At 39.1% G+C, this 23,564-nt stretch overlaps 1 protein-coding gene across 1 annotated transcript in view; it reads right to left on the bottom strand.

Annotated features, from left to right (window-relative positions):
- The window catches only part of LOC139136830 (probable serine/threonine-protein kinase qkgA), a 73,207-nt gene that overhangs the window by 12,509 nt on the left and 37,134 nt on the right, over positions 1–23,564 (bottom strand). Inside the window, exons 2-3 of the mRNA XM_070704668.1 lie at positions 14,310–14,632; positions 13,595–13,697 (exon numbers count right to left, since the gene is read on the bottom strand). Of these exons, the coding sequence (XP_070560769.1) occupies positions 13,595–13,697; positions 14,310–14,632 (426 nt within the window). The remainder of the gene's footprint in view (positions 1–13,594; positions 13,698–14,309; positions 14,633–23,564) is intronic.

Here is a 23,564-nt window from a genome sequence, read left to right as displayed (position 1 = left end):
TCTATTAAGCATTAAAATCTACTTACGATTGATATTTTCTTTCGATTCATGCAATTTTTGTCGTAAGTGTTTTGAAGTTTGTTTAGGTTAGAATTAGGGTATTGTTATGTAGGTTATTTCCCCCACACTCATCATGACCTGAGTTCAATTGGTCTAGAATATTCTCAAGGTCACTGCCTTAATGACCTCACAACCTTGAATCAATTAGTCATGTTTGGAATGTTCTGGAAATTTAGTTAGTTGTGTAAGAGAGATAATTTTAGAACAGTAATTAGCATGTCAATAAAAGTTCTAGATTGTTCTTATATGCTTATGTAAGCACACAAGTATAAATACTGGGACAGCAGGCTCGCAGTCAGACTTTTGGGATCGTGTCTCTTGTGTGTTACTACATGTGTTTGGAAACCCAGCAGTAGTCATTCTCAAGACTTTTCAAGACCTTCACTGCCAACGCTGGATTTACTCTGTGGACTTTGTGCAACTACAAGCCTGCAAGCCGAAGGACTGTTCATTCATCCGACTGACTGTTACAACTCTGAGACTGGAGCTTTGCCATCCCAGCTGAGATAAGTAGTCTGTACACTTTAAAGCTTGTATTCTATCCCTAACTTAGCAATTAGTTTTATTTTCGTAATAAATTTTGTTTAAACGGAAACTGCTGAGTTCACCCTTTTGTTCGTTTTCTCTGCACGTAACAGTATTTTTATGTAAATAAGCGACGTCAAACTCACTTCAAAACGCGAGATTTTTCGGCGTAGCTTGCGCTTATGAAATTACGATGTCATTAGCAAAGTATCAAAAGTAATAATTATACTGCAACTTGAGACCGCAGAAAGGTATAAGAAAAAACTGATCCGACCCTGATATTGGTCTCGCGACCCTCAGCCATAAGACATAAGATCCCGCACATGCTCGGAATCTACCGCCTTACAACCCGTGCCCTTTAAACTCATATCTGGGCTCTAAAGATTATTTTATTCACACGCACATAAAATATTTGACAGCCATATTGAAAATAATACCTTGACTTATCAACTTTTTTAAAGTATTAGCAAATGCTGTCAGACGACACAGTACGTTCAAAAGTCATAAAAATCGCATCATTAAAGGAATAGTCCACCCAAAATGTAATCAGCTTTATGCAGGTTTATATTTGAGTCATAAAAGCATTTGTCATTATTTTTGCACGGAAACAGCGATTTGTTGAAGTTGTCTATGAAAATAAATATCAAAATCAGGCAATATGGAGACCTTTTTAGTCGACAGTGCGCGGCCATATTGTCTACTTCCTTCGCAAAGCATGCCGGGAGAAATGCCCGGATGATGACGTAAAGGTTTCGTGTTTTTGTGCATTGGCTAGGGGGTCTAATCTAGGGAGTCTCATAAACAGCTTATGCCTGCCTGTAAGTATTATGGATGTACCAATAATCGTGCATGAGATTTCGATAAGGCATTCTGCAGGATTCGAAACCTGAAATGAAAACGCCAACTCCAGAAATTGTTGCAGGTAAAGATTGGCACTGATATAAGTTTTCAAAATTATAAGTACAGTGCATGTTTTTACGTATGCAAATGCCGTTTCAAAGAGGACTTAGTCGGCAGTTTGATGCTCCATAATCAAATTGGGATTAGGAAAAGACTTCAAGATGATGCTGTACAACAAAATTACACCGGAAAGCAAATGCACTGGTGAAAAGGAGAGCATCAAGGGCGATTGTGGGAGAGACTTTCCATAAAAGCAGAGAGGTTAATGGTTTAAATATTTATGATTTTTCTGAACCGCCGGAGAGTTTGTTGTGATCACCTTTCTTACAAAAAGTTTACTTATAATTCTTATTATTTTGATGACATCGCATTGTTATTTAAAACAAAATAAAGTTTGCGTGATCAGTTGAAATCAGAAAGTTTTATTTTTGCTCGGGCATGTTTAAGGGCAACAACGCGTCACGTCACCGGAAACGAACCGTATGTTGAAATGTGTTATCTGGAACCAAGAATCGGTGCAAAAGAGTTCGAGAAAGAAGTAGATGCGTAGATGACAACTTTGATTGATGTCAGAAAAATTTCAGACATAAGTATTTTCTTCCTTTTAGAAAAAATAGGCATGTCAAAGTTAACTTTATTATCTACGATAATCTACGGTATCTACGATACCACAGCAGCAAGTCATATTTTTGTGGCGTCGAAAAAGTAATGAGCAATCTTACCACTAAATTGTAAATAATGTAACGAAATCCTCTGAATTACCAGAAATACCATGAAAGTCACCTGATAAAATACGTGAGGAAATTCTCTCAGAAATCTGTAGTGTGGTAACGTGAACGGGCTTCTGAATTATGTCCGTCACTGAGGTGTTTGACTTGTGCGTGGACAGAACACGCACGTATAAAACCGGGTCTAGAGAGGCGACTGAACGCACGCCTTGATTCAGGCGAAACCAACATAAAGAGAACCTGGAAAACCAACTTGGTTTACTTGTAAAGCTGGCACCTCAGCCTCACGGAGGCTTACTAAGAGTAGCAAGAAGTATGATTTAACGGAAAATAGAAGGAAATAGCGGTAGCCAAGAGGTTAGATCAGGAGAGCACAGATATGCACTGCTCACTGCAGGACGGCTACCTCCAGAGTGTCCCAGCCGGGGGATGGGTTGCCTATGGTTACCATGGACATGTGACTAAAACCCCGCCCCTAATTTGGTGACTGACATACACGGGAACGCGCCCATCTGAAAATCAGGGATATTGCCTATTTTCTCAACCACCTGCAAATTCAAAGTAGGGACCCATCCGCACCAACGGGCTCCAAGGGCGATTTGGTGTCCAGTATTTCATGACAATAAAAACAAGAACAGTAAGTGAAGTTCGTTACTTCGTTGCTAATGCGGAATTAAAAGGGATTTTCCCAAAATAACTAATCACATGGATTTCAATAGATGGCTAAAAATGAACCAACGTTTTAGCACACTACACAACTGGTCGTACGACCATGTTGGTTTGTAGTGAAAACGAGGCTCTCTGTTGTAGGGTTCTAGAAATTTCCATGTAAATTACGCAAAGATCGGAGAGCATCGTATCGTAATTTAAACACGCCACTCAACCTCAGCAGCACATATGATAACATCATTGAGCTAAAGCCTGAAAACTGTAAGTTCCAGAGTAGAAAGATGGAATCAGATACTCAATATATGTGATCGAAAATATTTAACGTTTCTCAGTCAGGCTATTCAGACACGTTACTCTTGTAGCGTAGAGTAACCGTGATTCAGATTTATTTTTTTCTCAGAGCTGCTTTCTCTCCATATTGCTATATAATAGTACATGACTTTTTAATTTTGCCATCTTCCCGCTCCCGATCTGTTGAAAGGTAGTTTATTTCATTCCTTTTTTCTGTAATTTTTCTCTAGGACTGGTCGCGAGGTCGTGGCTGTAACTTTAGTGTTGAATTTTTGCCGACATTTTTCTCAAAGACCGGCCGCGAGGTCATGGCTTTCAAGTTTTAGAATTTTTCAGTAATTTTTCTCCACAACCGTGAAGAAGTGGCTTTCAAGTTTATGACTGTTTTTCTATATTTTGTCTCCACGATCTGTTGCCCGGTTGTGGCTGTAATGTGCCATTGAATTTTTTACATTTTCTCCAAGACAGGTTGTGAGGTCATGATTTTCAGATTTAGACTTTTGTCTGTAATTTTTCTCCACGACGGGTCAACATGTCAAGGCTTTCAGCTTTTTTACCTTTATCTTTTTGTCCCCGTTATATTTTTTTATCTTTTTAATTTTAATTTTTTTCCTGTTTTTTTTTTCATTATAACGATGATTTCTCATCAGCTAGTCAGGATGATCCCATACCAGTACTCCTGGAATCACGTGACTATGTGTGGAACTGTGAACTATACTGCTCACCAAATGTAACCCCTATTTGACTGTTGCACTTTGTCTCGCTCACCTACACTAGGGATATTACCAATCTCCCTCTCTACGTACCATAGAATATACATGTGTGGCTATATAACTTGTACACCACTAATGGAGCTCTCGTTTGTCTACCCTCTCCACGCTTGTTTTACGGCCCTTGACAGTCTACTAAAACCATAGCGATCAACTGCTTTTCTGTTTCTTCTTGGACACCTATTGCTACTGTTTAGCTCCTCAGATTTGTAGTCATTTAGGTTATGAGGATTTTCCATGGGCATTTCATTATCACATTTTTGATCAACTTCCTTATCACCTTGCAGATTATTAGAACTTTTCCCTTTATCTATATCATTTGTACTCTTATTTTCATTATGGTCATTTTTCAGGTCGTTCCTCCCTTATTTACCAGTATCAGTAGGAATATCTGACCCAAGGTTGCCGTCAATTGACTGATCATTTACGTAATCAAAGACATCATCACATTTATCCGCAATCAAGGGTTTGAAAACCTGACTTTTACTTTCTTCTCCTGCTTTAGCATGAACAGCATTTTTAGGTCTGCCAACCTGTATACGCTTGTCCACGGGTATAGATTTCACTCTGTCCAACCAAGGATCCAGAGCTTTCCCCTGATACCGTTTCAATTTTTCATGATGTAGTATCTAAGCTTTGCTCCTTGGGCTGAGTTGTATCCGGTACACAAGGTCAGACACTTTACCAATGACCAGATATGGCCCCTCATAGGCCAACTGTAATTTTAGCCTTTCCTCCTTCTCTCATCTTTTAACCAAACGAATGCTCCCACCTTATAGTTATAGGTAGTCGCAAAACGATCGTACAGACGTTTCTGTCGGCGAGCAGTGACTTTCGATTGCTCTCTTGCATGTGCATGTGCTTGTTCTAATTTATCTCTTGAATTGGCCACATACTCAGAGCTAACCTCCCCTTCAGGTATGTCTACAGGTACCAGTGCCATATCCAATGGGTAGTGCAACTCTCTCCCCAACATCATCATGTTAGGAGTTTCTCCTGTAGATGGGTGTACACTACTGCGGTATGCAAAGGTGGCTAAACTGATGTTCTCGTCCCAGTCAGTTTGGTGTTGCAAGGGGTCCATATAAGCTCTAATATAGCGTACAAGCGTGTGGTTAAAACGCTCCACCTGCTCGTCACTCTGCGGATGAAGTAATCACCAAGTACCAAAATCTTTTTATTACCCCTGCTACTCTCGGGAAATGGCCCCACTACATCAATTGCTATACGTTCAAGGGGTGCTCCGACAAAGTAGGTCTTAAGTGGCGCCCTCCTTTTCCCTATGATTAGTTTATTTTAGCACATACATCACATTTTCGAATATGACTCCGCACGTCCACAGACATTCCATACCAAAAGTACTTGAGCCTGATTTTTGCGAGGGTTCGGCCAATACCTACATGGCCTCCAAACTTGCTATCATGAAATGTCTCTAACACAAGGGGTATGAAAGCCTTTGGCAATATGATCTGCCACCTTACCGATCTTTCATCAGCAGCTTCCCAAAGCTTATATAGTATTCCATTATGTACCCTGAGTTGGGAGTATTGGGACCAATAGGTTTTGAGGGCTGGTGATCTATAAGAAATGTCCTCCCACGCTGGTCAAGTTTCACCAATCTTCACCATCCTCATTATCAAACCTATATTTGAGTCTCCCAATTGTTGCTCCCTTAACACGGCCATTTACCACAATACCTCATGCTCAATGTTTCTTTCACTATCTAAGCTAAGTTCCGCCTCCTGTTGCTCGGGCTGAGCAACAAGGGGCTTTGTGGTTACCTTACGTACATCACACCTATGTGGATGGAGGTGTCCCTCCATCCTAGGCCACCCATTAATCGATTGGGAGTTTTCTCCACCTCGGAAGACTTATGACTGTTCTTAGCAATCTTGGCATTAGAAGAGTCTTGCTGTGCTGTTTCACATGACTCAAACGCTGACCGATTAGTTACCCTTGCGTTAATGTGTGTGTCTTTGTGATGCTCTCTACCACATTGCTTACAGTATCGAATGGTACACGACTCAGAGCATCTGCATTCAGATGCTTCTTACCAGGCCTATGTTCTATCTTAAATTTGTACTGACCTAAAAGTTCTATCCAGCGGGCAAATTGCCCCTCAGGGTTCTTAAACCGCAATAACCAGACCAACGAGGCATGATCTGTCCGAATTGTAAAATCTCTACCGAGCAAGTAGGGTCTAAAATATTTCACATATTCCACAACCGCTAACAGTTCTTTTCATGTTATGCAATAATTTCTTTCTGTTTTACCTAGGACCTTGCTCGCATAACAGATGGGTCTTTCTACGCTCCCATGTATTTGGCTCAGTACAGTACCTATACCGACTTTGCTAGCATCCGTATCTAGGATGAAATCTCCCTCTGCAGACGGGAAGGCCAATACTAGCGAGGTTGTTAATAATTGCTTGAGTCGATCAAAAGCGTCTTGGCATTCGAATGACCAGATAAAATGAGCATTTTTCTTGGTCAGCTCATTTAGTGGTTTTGCTATAGAGGCAAAGTCTTTTATGAACCGTCTGTAGTAAGATGCCAATCTGTAAAACTGCGCACCTCTGATATGGTGGTTGGCACCAGCCAGTTGCAAATAGATGCAATTTTCTTTGGGTCAGTAGAAAGGCCGTCTTTTGAAACTCTGTGGCCTAAAAACTCGACCTGCTCGGCAAAAAGCACACATTTCTTTGCTTTCAATTTCAACCCAGCTCCCCTCAGTTTATCAAACACCAACTGCAGCAGCTTTAGCTCTTCCTCCAATGAACTAGCAAAAACAATCAAGTCATCCAGATATAATAAACAAATTTCCCATTGCAAACTGTAAAATACCTTCTCCATTAATTTTTGAAATGTGCCTGGTGCCCAATAAACCCATGGGCATACCTGTCCATTCCAGAAGTCTACCAGATGGCGTCACAATTGTCGATTTCTTTAATTTCTGCTTGCCTCATCCAGAGCAACCTGATAAAAGCCGCTACAAAGGTCAAGGCAACTGAAAAAGCTTACTCCACCCAGACTTTCCAAATTGTCTTGTATACGGGGCAAAGGGTAAGCGTTTACAAGGGTTACTGCATTCGGACGACAGAAATCATAAACCAGACAAATAAGGAATCTTTCTTAGCTACAAGTAGACATGGGCTACTCCACAGGGAATCACTTACTACCAACAGCCCCTTGTCAACAAATGTTTGTATCTGTTCATCAATCTCGGCATTCTTCCAAAATGGAGCACGATATGGAAGCGATTTTATGGGTTTCTCAGTTGTCGTCGGAATATGATGCTCCACTACGTGTGTCTTTCCCAAATCTGTGGGTCTTTGCTGAAGACATCAGCGTACAAATCAAATACTGACTGCCTTTGTTTGTCTGAAGTTGATGTTGGACACTGCGTTCATATAGATCCCTTAGATGGTCAGGCATTGTGCCACTTTGGCCAGCAGTTATTTTGTTGACTGACGGAGGTATTGTGTGCTCACTATGTTTACCCAAAGCCTGGGAGGACTCGATATCAAAATTAACAGTTTTGTCCATTCTCAACAAACCCAAACACTGTCCTTTTTTAACCTCAATGTCTTGGTTACTGAGATTATAACCCGCACGGCATGTAATTTACTTCCCACTTGACTGAGGGACCCTACCCCCCCCCCCCATTAGTCCTACTTTATTCAACTGCACTGGTGTCACCAAAGCTGTTATTTCCGAGAAGTTGTTCTGGATATCATAACCTAACGTACCACCTGATTTTTCACTTTTATAAAACTGTCGACCCCGTACAAGTTGTAACCAATTTCAGTGACGTGAAGGGTTCTACTCATACGAGACATGATAATGGCTTCATGCCCGGCCGGAACAGATTCAGCCCAGTTTGCCTGCAAAAGACAACAAAAAGGTTTTACATCTTCTTGAACAGATTCCACATGTTTGTTTCCTACCATTACTGTACTTTTTGGAGGTCTAAACAACAATCAAATTCCCTTAAAAGATTCATACCCAATATGCCCGCAGATCCATTCAAAGATTCGGCTATTAAGATGGGTACGACACCTTGCCTGCCCCCTATTTCTGCTTTGATTAAAGCTTCATCCCATAGAGATACCCTGGACACGTCCACCTGTATTAAACATGTGTCAGAATCTGTCACCTGAAGGCGTTCAATCTTTGGAATAAGTTTGAAAAAATCTTTAGATATTACGCTGTGTGTTAAACCAGTGTCGACAAGACACTTTTGTGTTACTCCCTGAAATGTGACATCAACCAGTAACATGCTTATAGACTGTTCATTATTACCAAGATGTGAATGACCCAGTGCGACTACAGGTTCGTGACCTTTGACCAGAAAACTGTCTCCAGGTTCAGACGAAAAATGCGTAGTGTCAGCGGTGACAATTTCTGTTTGAGAAGAAGAGTTCTTTGTTACGGTATTAGCTTTCAGAGGAAGAGGTGTAGCATTGTATTGCTTGGGCCGTCGGCTTTTACCGACTTTCTTACTTTTACTTTTAGCAGGTACAGGAATATGAGGTAGTATGACAGAATTAGAACTGTTCGTCGGTTTCTCACTAGGTCGATCTATTCCGGCCCTTTTTACAGTTTTACTGTGTGACTGTTTTATTCGGGTTGGAAGCCGGCCGGCTCTCCCAACCCTTTGGAGTTTGACGACTGCCCTTTCACATCAGACTGACTGGCTTTGTATTGAGGACATTGAACTTTTCGATGTCCTTCAACTCCAAAAATTTAGCATACAAATTTCTTTCGGTTTCTCGATTTTACTGACTGTGCAGCTTCTAACCGTTCCAAACGATCGAGTATTTGTAATAACACGTCATCAGTAACTTTTGCTTGTACTTGACATTCAACATCATCACCGACACATGTGGCTCGAATGTTAGCAGATTTTCTTTTACCTTGACAAAATTTCTGGAAACTTTCCTCGCATTGCGCTTCATGAACAACACTTTCTAGGGAAGCATCTTTTTTTCTACCCGCTTCACTTATTTTATTTTTGAATAGCTACATCTTTCACAGCCATCATCAAGTTATCAATACAGAGGCGTTCCAGACATTCACCAGTAGCACTCGGATATGCTTTGATCATCATTTCTCTAATTTCTTGGGCCAAATCTTGTAATGACTGATCTTTCTTTCGCACAATAGTTTTGACCTGCAGACGGAAATCATCTGCAAACCCACTAGGTGAGAACCCATTTTATATCTCAGAAAGCTGCCCCCAGTTGTAACAAAATCCTCTGAATTACCAGAAATACCATGAAAGTTAACACCTGATAAATACGTAAGGACAATTCTCTCAGAAATCTGTAGTGTGGTAACGTGAACGGGCTTCTGAATGACGTCCGTCACTGAGGTGTTCGACTTGTGTGTGGACAGAACACGCACGTATAACACTGGATCTCGAGAGGCGACTGAACGCACGCCTTGACTCAGGCGAAACCAACAACAAAGAGAACCTGAGAAAACTGACTTGGTATACCTGTAAAGGTGGCACCTCAGCCTCACGGAGGCTTACTAAGAGTAGCAAGAAGTATGATTTAACGGAAAATAGAAGGAAATAGCGGTAGCCAAGAGGTTAGATCATGAGAGCACAGATATGGACTGCTCACTGCAGGACAGCTACCTCCAGAGTGTCCCATCCGGGGGGGATGGGTTGCCTATGGTTATCATGGACACGTGACTAAAACCCCGCCCCTAATTTGGTGACTGACGTACACGGGAACGCGCTCATCTGAAAATCAGGGATATTGCCGATTTTTTCAACTACCTGCAAATTCAAAGTAGGGACCCATCCGCACCAACGGGCTCCAACGGCGATTTGGTGTCCAGTATTTCATGACAATAAAAACAAGAACAGTAAGTGAAGTTCGTTACTTCGTTGCTAGTGCGGAATTACAAGTGATTTTCCCCAAAACATCTAATCACATGGATTTCAATAGATGGTTCAAAATGAACCAACGTCGTACGACCACGTTGGATTTTAGTGAAAACGAGGCTCTCTGTTGTAGGGTTCTAGAAATTTCCATGTAAATTGCGCAAAGATCAGAGAGCATCGTATCGTAATTCAAACAAGCCACTCAACCTCAGCAGCACATATGATAACATCATTGAGCTAAAGCCTGAAAACTGTACGTTCCAGAGTATAAAGATGGAATCAGATACTCAATATATGTGATCGCAAATATTTAACGTTTCTCAGTCAGGCTATTCAGACACGTTACTCTTGTAGCGTAGAGTAACCGTGATTCAGATTTATTTTTTTCTCAGAGCTGCTTTTTCTCCATATTGATATAAAATAGTACATGACTTTTTAATTTTGCCATCTTCCCGCCTCGATCTGTTGTAAGGTAGTTTATTTCATTCCTTTTTTCTGTAATTTTTCTCTATGACCAGTCGCGAGGTCGTGGCTGTAACTTTAGTGTTTAATTTTTGCCGACATCTTTTCTCAAAGACCGGCCGCGAGGTCATGGCTTTCAAGTTTTAGAATTTTTCAGTAATTTTTCTCCACGACCGTGAAGAAGTGGCTTTCAAGTTTATGACTGTTTTTCTATATTTTGTCTCCACGATCTGTTGCCAGATTGTGGCTGTAAAGTGCCATTGAATTTTTTACATTTTCTCCAAGACAGGTTGTGAGGTCGTGATTTTCAGATTTAGACTTTTGTCTGTAATTTTTCTCCTTGACAGGTCAACATGTCAAGGCTTTCAGCTTTTATTACTTTTTTCTTTTTGTCTTTCCACGACCGGTCGACAGGTTGTGGCTGTAAAGTGTTGAATTTTTTCCGTCATTTTTCTCTACGACCGGTCATGAGGATGTGAACACTTTCAGCGTTTTTACTTTGCTCTGTATTTTCTTTTCATGACCGGTCACAAGGTCATAAATGTAAAGTGTAGAATTTTGTTATGACTTTTTTTCTCCATGACCGGTTGTGAGGTTGTGACTTTCACGTTTATGAATTTTTCGGTATTTTATCTCCACGACCTGTCACCCGGATGTTGCTGTAAAGTGTTGAATTTTTCCCGACATTTTTCGCAATGACTGGTCGTGAAGTCGTGGCTTTCAGATTTTGACCATTCTCAATTTTTTTTTTCCAAGACTGCACCTAGCTGACAGCAGAAAACGGCTACTCGGATTCACGATCTCTGGTGGTTTCTAATTACCGGTAACTTACGTTTAAAGTTCAATGTGAGTTGTGAGAACAGGACAATTTTAGAGTGTGTTATGACTGTACGTTGAAAGAATAAATTGAAATTTCATTTAGTGCCCCTAGAACATGAAAGTGTGTTTGAAGTTCAATTTAGTGCTCCGGAGACTATGAAAGTGTGTATGTATAAATATTGTTTGTTAGATGAGGGAAATCTAGAGTCGACAGATGAGCCGTTTCCGGTCGTCCGCTTTGTCCTCCCTCCCAAGTGGGGAATGGTGCTTGGAATTATCTTGTAATTCGTTCATTCTTTTAACTGAAATACTTGTAACTGAAAAACTAGAACTTTGAATTGACAATTTTCGATAACCATTCTTTGTTATAAAAAGAGTTATCCGTATTTTAAAATCAGTGTTGCAATGGCTAAATAGGCGGAGCAATGTCGTCATACAGTTCTCTTCGGGAGTTTGAAATCCAACATTGGTTTTTTTTTTTCAAGTGATAACAGCTAGCTTGCAATGCTGATCAAAATGTTTTGCCCAAATATACAACCATGTTGGGTAATTTAGAGTTTGTTTTGTCACCAGGCAATATCGAAGATGTGTTCAGCCACTGTGGGGGGAACATGGTTGAGCTCCAAACATGGCCTTCCGTAACGTTGTAACTTATATGGAGCTACCAAAAGAGCCATGCTTGTACAGCTTCCTTCGGTAACTGGTGGAACAACGTGCCCTTCTTTTACTTCTGAATTTATCGATGTGTCCGTGTATTCGTCGGAAACACCAAGTTCGAAATCCTGGTGTACGGTATCGCTGAATTCCGGTTCAAAGTAAGTTTGAAGGAAAAGTGTATCCATGGGGCAGTAGCTCAATACAAACGTACGGTAGATCAGACCCGCTAGCAATACCCCCTAACTTCGTCAAACAAGCACTAAAACTTTACATCATCAAAGATCAAGCCTCTCAGAGGAATTCCGATAGGTGGTGTTAAAGGCAGGTTGATATTTGGGTGGACTATCCCTTTAAGGGTATGTCAGCCTACTGTATGTGTATGGCATAATCAGTCGCATTTTTCGCATCCCCATAGCATCGCATCAATATTTTCCCTCATCGCATAAGCATCGCATCGCATCGCATAAACAGAGAAAAAACGAAGATTACATCATTGTCGCAGCCCAAAGATGCATATCATCGCATCACATCAATATTTTCTGGCATCGTATATGCATCTCATACGTATCGCATACGTATAGCTTACGCATCACATCATTATTTTCCTACATTGCATCGCATCAACAGGGAAACAACGTACATCGCATCATTGTAGCAGCAGAGGATACATTGCATCGCATCGATCGATCACCTCAGGTAGCATCGCATCCCCGGGATCGACAAAGGAACATCTCATTGAAAGTACACTTTATTCAATCGGTCATATGTTACCGGTTCAAAACCAAGGTTGAATTCGTAAAACATTAATTCGGTAAATGAGTAGTAACATTTCGTGCTCAAGAATTATGCTGAATAAAGAATTATCTCTGTAACTACAGTATGTGTGACATTCAAATATATAATTTTTTACGTACATGTCTGATAATATTGTCCCTTTCTTAGTTTCTTTTCTTTGAGAAAAGTTTTCTATTCGTAACAAAGGTATTCCTTTCATTTTCAATTTCAAAACGTTTTCTGACGTGACAAGTGTTTTAATTTGTGATGTAACTATTACCTACAGACCTGGTTGACATGATAATAGTATTTCCGTGAAAACATTTAACAGACGATATCCGACATATAATGGTTATTCATATCGAATTTTTTATGTTGAGACAAATTTGCCGATGTCGCATTTTATTACAAAAAGAACTCTTGACTTGTAGACATAAGCATATAATTCGTACAAAACCATTACGACAGTACGACATTACTAAGTTATCGTCACATATCGGTCACAGCAATGTTAAAGGTTTTACACCTATAGATTGAACAGAACATTTCATTTGATAATGAACACGTAAATTGCTGGATTTTACCACGATTAAATATAGAAAACAAACATTTGGAATGTCTGTTTAAGTACGATTCTATTATTTCTACACACCGAGTATGTTCGATCTTTCTCAATAATGATGCAAGTTGACAACATTGATGCGATTTTTTCAAGCAACGATTGATGCGTATGCGATATGACACGCAACGATCGCTGCAATCCATTAATGATGCCATGTCGATGCGACCAATCAGTGATGCAATATTTAGCCGATGCGATGCGGATACGATTGTGATACGATGATGATGCGACCGATATACGAGGCGATATGTAGACGATGCGATGCGTTTACGAAGTGCATAGTGCGATTGGTTATGAGACACGCGCACTGTATATTCACTCGTCTGACATGTGACAACGAGACCCTGGAAGAAAAAAGAAACAAAGAGCTTCAGATTGACCGTCAAACACTGGTCTTAATCAATGCCACCTTGGGTACTTACGCTTTACCGTCCAACATTCACCATCACTGACAGGCAAAGTGTCATCAAGAGACTTAGTGAGATCAGTTGCAAGAATGTAGATGACCCGACTTGCGAGGAATACCTGAGAGAGACAGAGACAGAGAGAGAGGGGGTGGGAGGCAGGGAGACAGAGCGCATACAGAGACAGAGAGACAGATATGCATGAAATACTGTTTATGGAAATCGTGAAAATTTAAGTTTTTCAATTATATATATTCAATAAATATTTCTACCTTTGATGTAAAAGGCCCACGTCACTAAGATAAGTCAATTATTAATACAAGTATAAGAAAGTCAAGTATTAGTGTAACTTTATCTCAACCATGCATCATAGTATTTTGATATGTTCGGTACTTTGTAAATATTTCATCACCAATAAATCTCCCATAATAAATATAAAAACGATTACTTTATCAGTGAAGTTTGCATTTTGATTGCCCATATAATAAGCTTACCATCAGCTGACACAATAAAAACGCATTGAAGTGACTTTTTAGAAGACAAATGACTTGATGATACAGAATCAAAATATATTTTAGATCATTGGATGATATTTTTGGCTGTATGCAAAAATACAGTCAACACGGTTTTACCTAAATTAAATGAAGCAATATACTTTTATTAGGACAAATATCTATTTTTGAAAATTGACTCTTGAAACAAATATCACAGTAAACGTAAGAAAGAAACCGACCTGATGTGTGATGTAATATATACTCTGTCCTGCAAAATCCCATAAACTGAAGAATACATCTGATTCTTCAGCCCTCATCCGTTGTCGTTCTCGCTTTTCTTTAAGCTGAAGATATAACCTTTTATGAGCTTGAGATATTCGTTCTCCTTCCAGTTTAACTGCATCCAATACATCGGCAACTTCAGCTGTTGTGGTTCCCTGTGTGTTTTGCTGTGTAGCACCACTAGCAGATGGACCCTCGGCCATTCCGCTTGTGAGGACATCTGCCAATAACTTCTGCATTTCTATGATAGATTTATCACCTTTGTACTCTGTAGTAGATTCTACATGAAAACAATTAGATAATCACAAAGTTACGTTATAAATACTTCAATCATTCGATTTAATAAAAAATACAACTATTCTGACATCCATATCTGTCGTTCCTACGATCGAGCTTTTGCATTAGGGATATGTCGTTTGAACAAACTGGACAAGCGCAAGTATCTTTGGTGAGAGTCATAATTTCAAAAAACCTACTTGTAAGCAAATTTGACTGAAAAAGGTTTTCGTTTTCGTGCTCATATCTGTATAAGATTCCATTTTAATCTGTGGATACGATAGGTAAAGTGAAGAAAATCAAGTGAATATAAGAGGAGTTTATCCAATGTTATCATCGTTTGGTTGGATCGTATTGCTACAAGTGAGGATGCCTGCTTCACCACAGCGGTCGAAGACGAATGTGATGCTGGCCGCATCCTCATGAGTTTCAATAGTTCTGCTTCAAAATGACCTATGGTTTGTGTCCTAAACACGTGTACCGGCCACAGTGATTGGTGTCTGAGGTCCTATAAAGTCCGCTTAAGCTTGTAAAGCTCACTCATTGGCTAGACCCTCTCTCGTAGGTCTCTTTAACTTGTAATGTTCAGATCACGGCACTGTGATTAGTTGACTTGTATTTCCTGGATAGCGTTGTGGTAACCAGATATTCAAGATAACTTTCCACCTTTGCGACTTCTTTTCAAATGTGAGTTTTGCCGCCAAGTTGTGTATTTTTACCAAAATATTATATATCACCTGAAAGCTATTTCTGTGATATATTTGTTTGATCAAGAAAATTTAATTGGCGACAAATTTTTATGAAAATTTTGGTGATAGTGTAAATAAATTGGGTTAACTGACTTTAAAAATGTTTAAATCAGAGTGAAAGGGGGTTTCTAGGTGTCATCGAGTGATTGCAGTTCAGAATACCGACTACAAAGCCGTGTCTCAGATTTTTGAAAAAAGCCTCAGTTTTTTCAGTGTTGAATAAAAGTTTATCAACCGATTAGTCTCACAGTGCCGTCTAATTAAGCACCAATAACTCAACGCTAAAGACCTAAATTAAAAATCTGAGACAAGGTTTCAGAGACAACCTATTCAACAAACATGTGTGAAAATATGTGGACTTCCATTCACGCGTTCTCGAGTTAAACTCTTTTGAGCGTGCTGCAATGTGACAAAATGCCAAACTGACAAAAAGGCGATTTATTATTAAACATGGTTCGTTTTTTCCTTTTGAATGCCGATAAACAATTTAATCGACAGATAAAACACCAAAACAAGATAGTTCAATTAACTATTCAACCCAAACAGTATTTTCACTCATTGAAATCAGTGTCAGCAGTTGAAATAAGGCTAATAGGGAGATTTTCGATGTTTTCTTTCAGAGCACACAGTGGCCTATTACTAAATAAACATGAGGATTCCCCAGGAAAGGACTAAGCATAATTGTTGACGGATTAGCTGTACGATTTAGACAGAGTATTAACCGTTCGACCAAACTGTTGGGACTGCTACGGCATCTCGATGCCGTCTACACAAACGTAAATACACTAGTATAATGTAATTTTAGTTCAGCATTCGATCTCGGAAAGGGTTCATAGCCGTGGAAGGTTCTGATCAAGCGATCGCAATAATGAGTGACATAGCCAACGGAATATTGGTTGACAACACGACAAAAATACCTGCATTTGTATGTAGATATAGATTTGCGGTGTCTGTGATCATGAGGCTTAAAAAACCTCCACGCTGTGATTCAGTGAGTTGCTATTTTTTTTAACTTCACGCGTATCACTATTCAACTCCGAGCGTTTCTCAGACAATAGTTTGCCTTCGCTCTTTACGACATTTCTGTGGTGAACACCGTTTCTGGAGTCATTTTGGCTACCTTAACCAAATACCGGTCGGCGGCAACAAAGTCAAAGGAGAGATTTTGAGAAAACTTGAACATACATAAAAGACAAGAACATCATCTGATCCGCTATTCTCTTCGAGGTGTGTCTCGAAACATAGCGTGTCAACGGTATGGTTACAAATGCTCTCATCGGACGACAAATCATCAATAAAGTGTGATTGTAGTATGATCTTTTCTGAAATTCGAAGCCTGTCTTCAACACTTATGAACATCGGTGTGGTTGTTGTGGACTTTCGAGGACCCCTTTTACGTTTTCTTCCTTCCACCATGCTGTATCTGTCTCTGCCTTGAATGAATAGGTACGGGCATGTAGATATTGGAATTCAGGTATTCGCTATCGCTATGGCCTCTAGTGGAACGTACCGTTTATGTATACGGGGTGGGACGGCCTGAGCTTCTCCAAAAGATACTGAACATTAAGAAATGTATCTAATGCTCCGGCTGCTTTTTGAAACGCGCAGAAAATGTGGTATGTGGCAAAGCAACTACAAATACACCGAAAGACTGACTCGGATTATGCTACTAAATATAGCCTTTGGATTCTGATGTAAACTAAAGTCTGCCCCGATGATCATTGAAATGAACAAGCGTGATGGGCGAGCGATCTCTGACAAGCGAACTTGACCGTGACTTTTTAACACTTTTATTTGATAATAACTGCAGGTCCTGCTGTTACTCGTGCTGTAGATTGTAACACTCGACATATGCTGCTTTTTGTCTTCCGTACTAACCGGAAATTCGATCTTCAAGAACTTCACAAGTCTGGCCTCGCATTGTGTCGCTAATCCTTATAAATTGCCATCTTTAAGGGGCGGTCACCCCTATGAGAAAACCGTATGATCACCCTTGCTACGGCTGATCGCTAGGCATACACACGATGGTTTTGACACATGCAGTGAAGGGTATGTGTCAAAAGGATTTTCACAACAGATGTTGTCCAAGTGCATGCTACAATAATGTGATGTTGCCGCTTAGCCTAATCCTTCACCAATCAAGACTTAACGGTAGTCTCAAAATATAAACGGTGCATCGGTTCCTCTTGTAAATCTTTATCGCAAACTTTAAGCCAGAAACAGGAACTTTCGAACCAAGATATTCTTCACACTTTAAGATTAATTTTACAAGAATACTTTTCAGGGAAAATACAAATTTTCGTGTTTTCGACATAAAATACCCCGATAAAGGAGGAAAGCTACCTTAAAATGTTTGCACCTGGAACGTGGTTCAATCACATCGCACAGAGACAAAGACAGAAGGCCGACTTCGCCTTAGAAACATTCACTTGTATTGTTGAATGTCTATTTGGCTCCGAATACTTGCTGGAAATGATTGTTTTAGCTGATATTTTGACGGTCGCTGGCGTGAACTAAAGACTCTTCTATTGCAAATTTGTTCTAAACACATATATATTCTGAATAATATCGAAGATATCGACTGTTCACCGATAGGGTTTGTGAACCATGTAGCACTTATATATAACACATATATAGCGGGCAGTTTTCAATTTCCGAGCATGCCGACAGCATACCCTGAATTATAATATACAAGCTCGCAAATCCAACGCTCTGATTGCTTCACAGACAAAAAATACCCGTTGTATTACTCGTTATGTACCATGGTTAAAATACCACTGATGGTATGCTGCGAGATAGCATTGTTGATATATCAGCCGCCCGGAGAGCCTTTTACATTCGTTCACTTTTGAGTGGGAGAACAACAGTAGTAAGGTAAATGTTTTATCTGTGATAAATAATTTTTACCTTTTTCTGAAAATAGCTAGAGGGAGGGGAGGGGAAACCCCCCTCCCTGTAACCCCTACTGCGCATCCATAGCAACAGTCATTGACACATAAATGGCTTGCGCGTAGCGGATTGTGCAAGGAAGCATTGGCACTGAGTCATAGACCACTTATATGAATTGCGCAAGTCCGGGTGACCTATATATGACTTTGTAGGGAACGTATTCACGTTCCAAAGGATATTTCATAATCCTCGCAAATAAGTATTGCAACAGAGACCATTGGTCCTCATTTTCCATGCTACAATGGAGTGGACTATACATTCTAGCTCTTCTGGCTACATGTAAGTATACAAATTCTGGAAGAATGGTACATCCCTACAGAGTCATCCTTCTGAATACATGTAAGTATACATAAGTACTGATGATTGACTGAATGCGAACCTTTTGTTAACGATTGTTTAAACAATGTCAATATTACTGTAGATGAAGCAACTGACATTTTGAACAACTGAAACCCTAATAAGGCTCTAGGTCCTGACGGGATACCCGCCGAGTCATTAGTACATGTTTACAACCGCTTGCTCTACTGCTTACGTTGATTTCAACAAGTCACTTCAGACTGGTGTCTTTCCGTCTTTGTTCAAAAGAGATAATATTGTTCCGGTCTATAAATCTGGTCTTCGTAATGAGGCCTGTAATTACCGGCCAATCTCACTCCTCCCTAGTTTTAGTAAAGCTTTTGAAAAAGCTGTCTTTCCCCACATTTATAATCATGTGTAGAATGCATTGGCTGACAATCAGCACGGATTTGTTAGGGGCGCTCCAATGTCACCAACCTTGTTTCCTGCACAGACCATTTATCCAGCATTATTAATGATCGTGGCCAAGTTGATTCTATATACCTTGATTTTAGCAAAGCCTTTGACTCAGTCAATCATAGACTTCTGCTGCATAAACTCTCCCACTTTGGCATTCATAGTAACATTTTGAATTGGTTCTACTCATATCGTAGTAATATAGTGCAGCGTGTAGTCCTTAATGGGAACTTCTCCTCATTGAGTAAATTTACTTCTGATGTACCTCAAGGGTCTCAGTTAGGTCCGCTTCTATTTGTTCTCTATGCTAATGATATTAGTTCTTCAGTTTCAAGTTTTATATCATTGTATGCAGATGACTCAAATTGTATGGGCAAATTTCTAATATCTCTGACTGCAGTTCTCTTCTACAAGACCTTAACCACATTGAGAGATGGTGCACGAAATGGAAACTAAAACTGAATTTTAAAAAATGTATGGTTTTTTGCTTTACGAACAAGAAAACTCACCTTCTGTATGATTATAGTATTAATGGTGACAACTTATGCAGAGTAACATCAGTTAAAGACCTTGGTGTCCTTCTCACCCAAAATCTGAACTGCTCTTATGCGGTAAAACTGGCATAACCTACTCATCTGCGCTACTACAACCAACTCTGTACCTTTTTCAAACTCCAATCTCTACAAGAGCTAAGGAGTTTTCTTGATGCCACCTTCTTTTACAAATGTATGTTCTCTTTTTATAACAGCTACGAAATTCTAAAGCGTATCTGTCTGCATGTGCCTTCATGTACTCTGCGCTCAAAACAACACATTAAACCAAAGGTATCAAGAGTCATTGCTCATTCTTCAGCATTTTTACAAAGAACTGTGAAACATTTGAATAGTATTTTGAACAATGAGACTTTTGATATTTTTAGCTGTAAGTATGGGCAATTTCGCAGATTTTTATTTAATAATGTTTATTCTTTTTAGATCTGTATTTTTTTACCAATGACTGTTCTTTTTAACTGTGTTGTTATTGTCTTTGTTTATTTGTTGTGCTCTTTGTTAGTTTCTTTTTCTCTTGCTGGAACAGTAATTGGGCGAAAGCCCGTTCTTCCCTGCTGGTAAATAAGTAAATAAATAAATAAATAAATAAATAAGTAAATAAATAAATAAATAAATAAATAAATAATTTTATTGACTCCCTATGCAGTCCCTACGGAGTCTCGTCTTCAGACTTCTACTAAAACTGTCTGCTGTGTCTTGCGCAATAACGCAATACCTTATGCAATAACTGACACTTAGCAGCCTGTGATGTCATGACCTTTAATCATCATGCATGACCTCGCGATCTTTGAAATGACGCAAACCATTTCAAAATCGGATAATTACTAGCAGATTTCGACTTTTTCGAACGAATGACCGTTATTTTGTAATTTTTACAACATATACAAGAAATGTTGTTGAAAATCTTCAGTTTAGCGTCAAGTTATGCATGTTTTCGCTTATGTTAGGAAGAAGCTGGTCACTCTCTATTAAAGGAATGTAAACAACACGTACGTTGCGTTAGTTATTGATAGTTGTTCGATGTCTACAGGTACGATATTGTTTTCACGTTAAAGACCCCGCCCATCTTTAGAATATTACTTAATATGTTCTGAAAGTCGTATTCCTAAAATTATTTCCCTTATTTTCATGATCTTCATTTGTCTTATATGGTACATTACATCAGCGGATAGCCATTTGCAATGTATGCTCCATGATATGACTGAAATACCGATCTTGGAGTATCAAAATCAACCGTATACTTAGCTTGGCATGCACTTTTTGTTCACATAAACTGTAAGTACCTATCTGCTAAATATTAGTTCATAAGTGAATTTTATGAAAAGTGCTACAAGTTATGTGAATATTTTGGTATTTTTGTGTTTATTATTCACTTGACATTCAAAATTAACTAGAATTTTTTCAAATTCCGTTAGGATTTATTACAAAAGCTTAGTCTAGAAATACATCTTGAACTAATTTGCATATTGACATGTATTACGTAATGACGGATAGTGTTTCATTCATGATGGCATCAGCAGAAGGGATTCCACTCTGACAAAGGGAAACTGCAACAAACCTTTTTTATTAAAATATACTGATCTGTAGTTATTCTAGCATATTTTGAGTATGTTTTGATGTGTTGTTTCGAATGCAACTAGATTTTAACAAGGTCAAGAACAAAAATCTGATCGACCAAAACATTCACCAGTACATTTATCAAGTTAGTTTCAAATTTGGGAATTTTTTTGCTTAGAAAACTGAAGAGAAGACTGTGTAGAAATAGTTTTTCAATTTTTAGTAATTATGTGTACTGTAGAATCACCATACACAATACACTGTGCCGTAATTATTGGCATCTGTGTTTTGGGTACGGCGATTTGACGTCATCAGTTTGTTGCTATACCACTTGTAAAATGGTGCCTATAAAATTTTATATTTCTTCCTGTCTTACAAAATCAGAACATTTCCAAGCAATTACAGATAACAATCATTTGTTTATTTCTCATGGAATGTGTCAAAAGACGCATCCAAACTCGACATGGGTCATATGATGACAATCAGTTGACAAAGACTCAATTCAATCTATATATATATAGAAGTAGTCACACAGTTTAAATTCACTCGGATGGAAATAAGAACAACGGTTTGTAAAGCAATGTCGTGCAAATACAAGCAAGAGATCAATAGATCAGCTTCTTTATGACACTGTTCAAATGATCGTAGAGGAATATCACAGGAAGGTACATGACTAGTTGAAAGATAAGACTGGTATTTAGGTAAAATGTGGTGACCATGTGGCATTTCGTTGCTCAACTGAGACAAAGTACTCAAGCAACAGGGGCAAAAATATTTCTCGTAGGCCCAGACAGTCCGAGCAGTCTTGCCAACCACTCCCAATCACCACCAAATGTCAGCTTGCAGTTTGTGTAGAGTTTGCATGCATATGAGTGGACATCACTACTTCCACAGGGTTTTGTGTTCTCATCTAAATGAAGAAAAAATGTATTTATTAGAAAAAATGATAAAAAAATGTCAACTATGAATTAGATACTTTGCACTCCTACTAGTCTCATGTAATTCCTGCAACTGACTGGTTTTATTGTTTTGCCTTGAAATACAGAAGTGTAATTACAAATGCATTAGACAACTGTCATTCCATGACATAATTACATTATCTTATTTTCTAAACAGACAGCAATCATTCTAGTCACACTGAACCAGAAATTCAGTTATCCGAAGCAAAATTAACATATGAAAATGACAAGTCATCAGTCGATGACAAAGTCCCCGCCGGTTCAGTGTTGTTATTTATTTTGAATTACTAGTACTCTGCACAAATTATAGATTGCATTATGATAAAACCCAGTTTGCACAAAGTTGTATTTACATGTACTGATACATATATAGACAATGCTGGAGAAGGGGGTGACATTGACATTCAAAATATTATCTACACAAGCACTGTGTTTATATACACATTCATTACCTGCTGCAATATTTCCTTCAGGTCGGTTTTCATCTTCGACTGAGGCAGGGTTAGATTCTTGGCTTCCTCCTTTAAGTCTGTTTGTGTCAGCAACTCAACTGCAATAAAATGAATGTAAACGTTACACTTTACTTGTCATATTTTCGTTTGAATTACAAACATTGTGCTTAAATTAACTTCAGACAATAAAGGTGCATTGAATGATGGATCAATTGAGATGCAAGTATACTGTTCACTAGGCATTTCTATACTACAAAGGGAAACATAACTACCGAATACTTACAAGTAGATTGACACATCAGGCAGTCTTCACTAATGGTTGTGTTCTTCTCATTGTATGGCACCAATGGTCTGAACTTGAATTGTATAAAAATAAATAAATGAGATCCCTGAACATTGCATTCTATCGAAAGTCAAGTGCAACACACCATTTTCTTGATGATAGTACAAACACAGAATATCAATGTGACATAATGAGATGTCTCCTGATATTCATGAGCACAATTGATATTCATGAGTCACGTGTCTCCCTCTGCCAAGTGTTTATCACTTCAGTCTAGTGCTAGATTCCAATAAAATAGCATCTTAGTTAATTAGACACGTCGTCTCCAGTCTTCCTATACAGCCATACGACACTGAAATATCAGCTTTGCTAGCCCCGACATGCTACCCAGTTGTCTAGTAGAAATCCATTCACCAGACAGCGTCACAATAAAAACACATAACTCACCTTTAACGGGTTAAAAACAGCATTCAGAAGTTGCTAGTTCAGGTACTTGAATGTGTTGATCACTGATATTTTTGGTGACTGCCAAGAAATCTTTGATGACTGGTCCAAAAGTCATTTCAATGCATTCTCGTGAATCTTTTGACCCCTCAAACTGGCTTAGGAGTTTTGCGGACTTGATTGAATGCTTGACACCTGATGTTCCGTTCAAGATTTCGAGCATTGATTTAGTCGATGTT

This window comes from Ptychodera flava, chromosome 7 (genome assembly GCF_041260155.1).
Source record: "Ptychodera flava strain L36383 chromosome 7, AS_Pfla_20210202, whole genome shotgun sequence".
Lineage (NCBI taxonomy): Eukaryota > Metazoa > Hemichordata > Enteropneusta > Ptychoderidae > Ptychodera > Ptychodera flava.
Note: the sequence above shows the minus strand (reverse complement) of the source record. Positions and strands in the feature narration are given on the sequence as shown.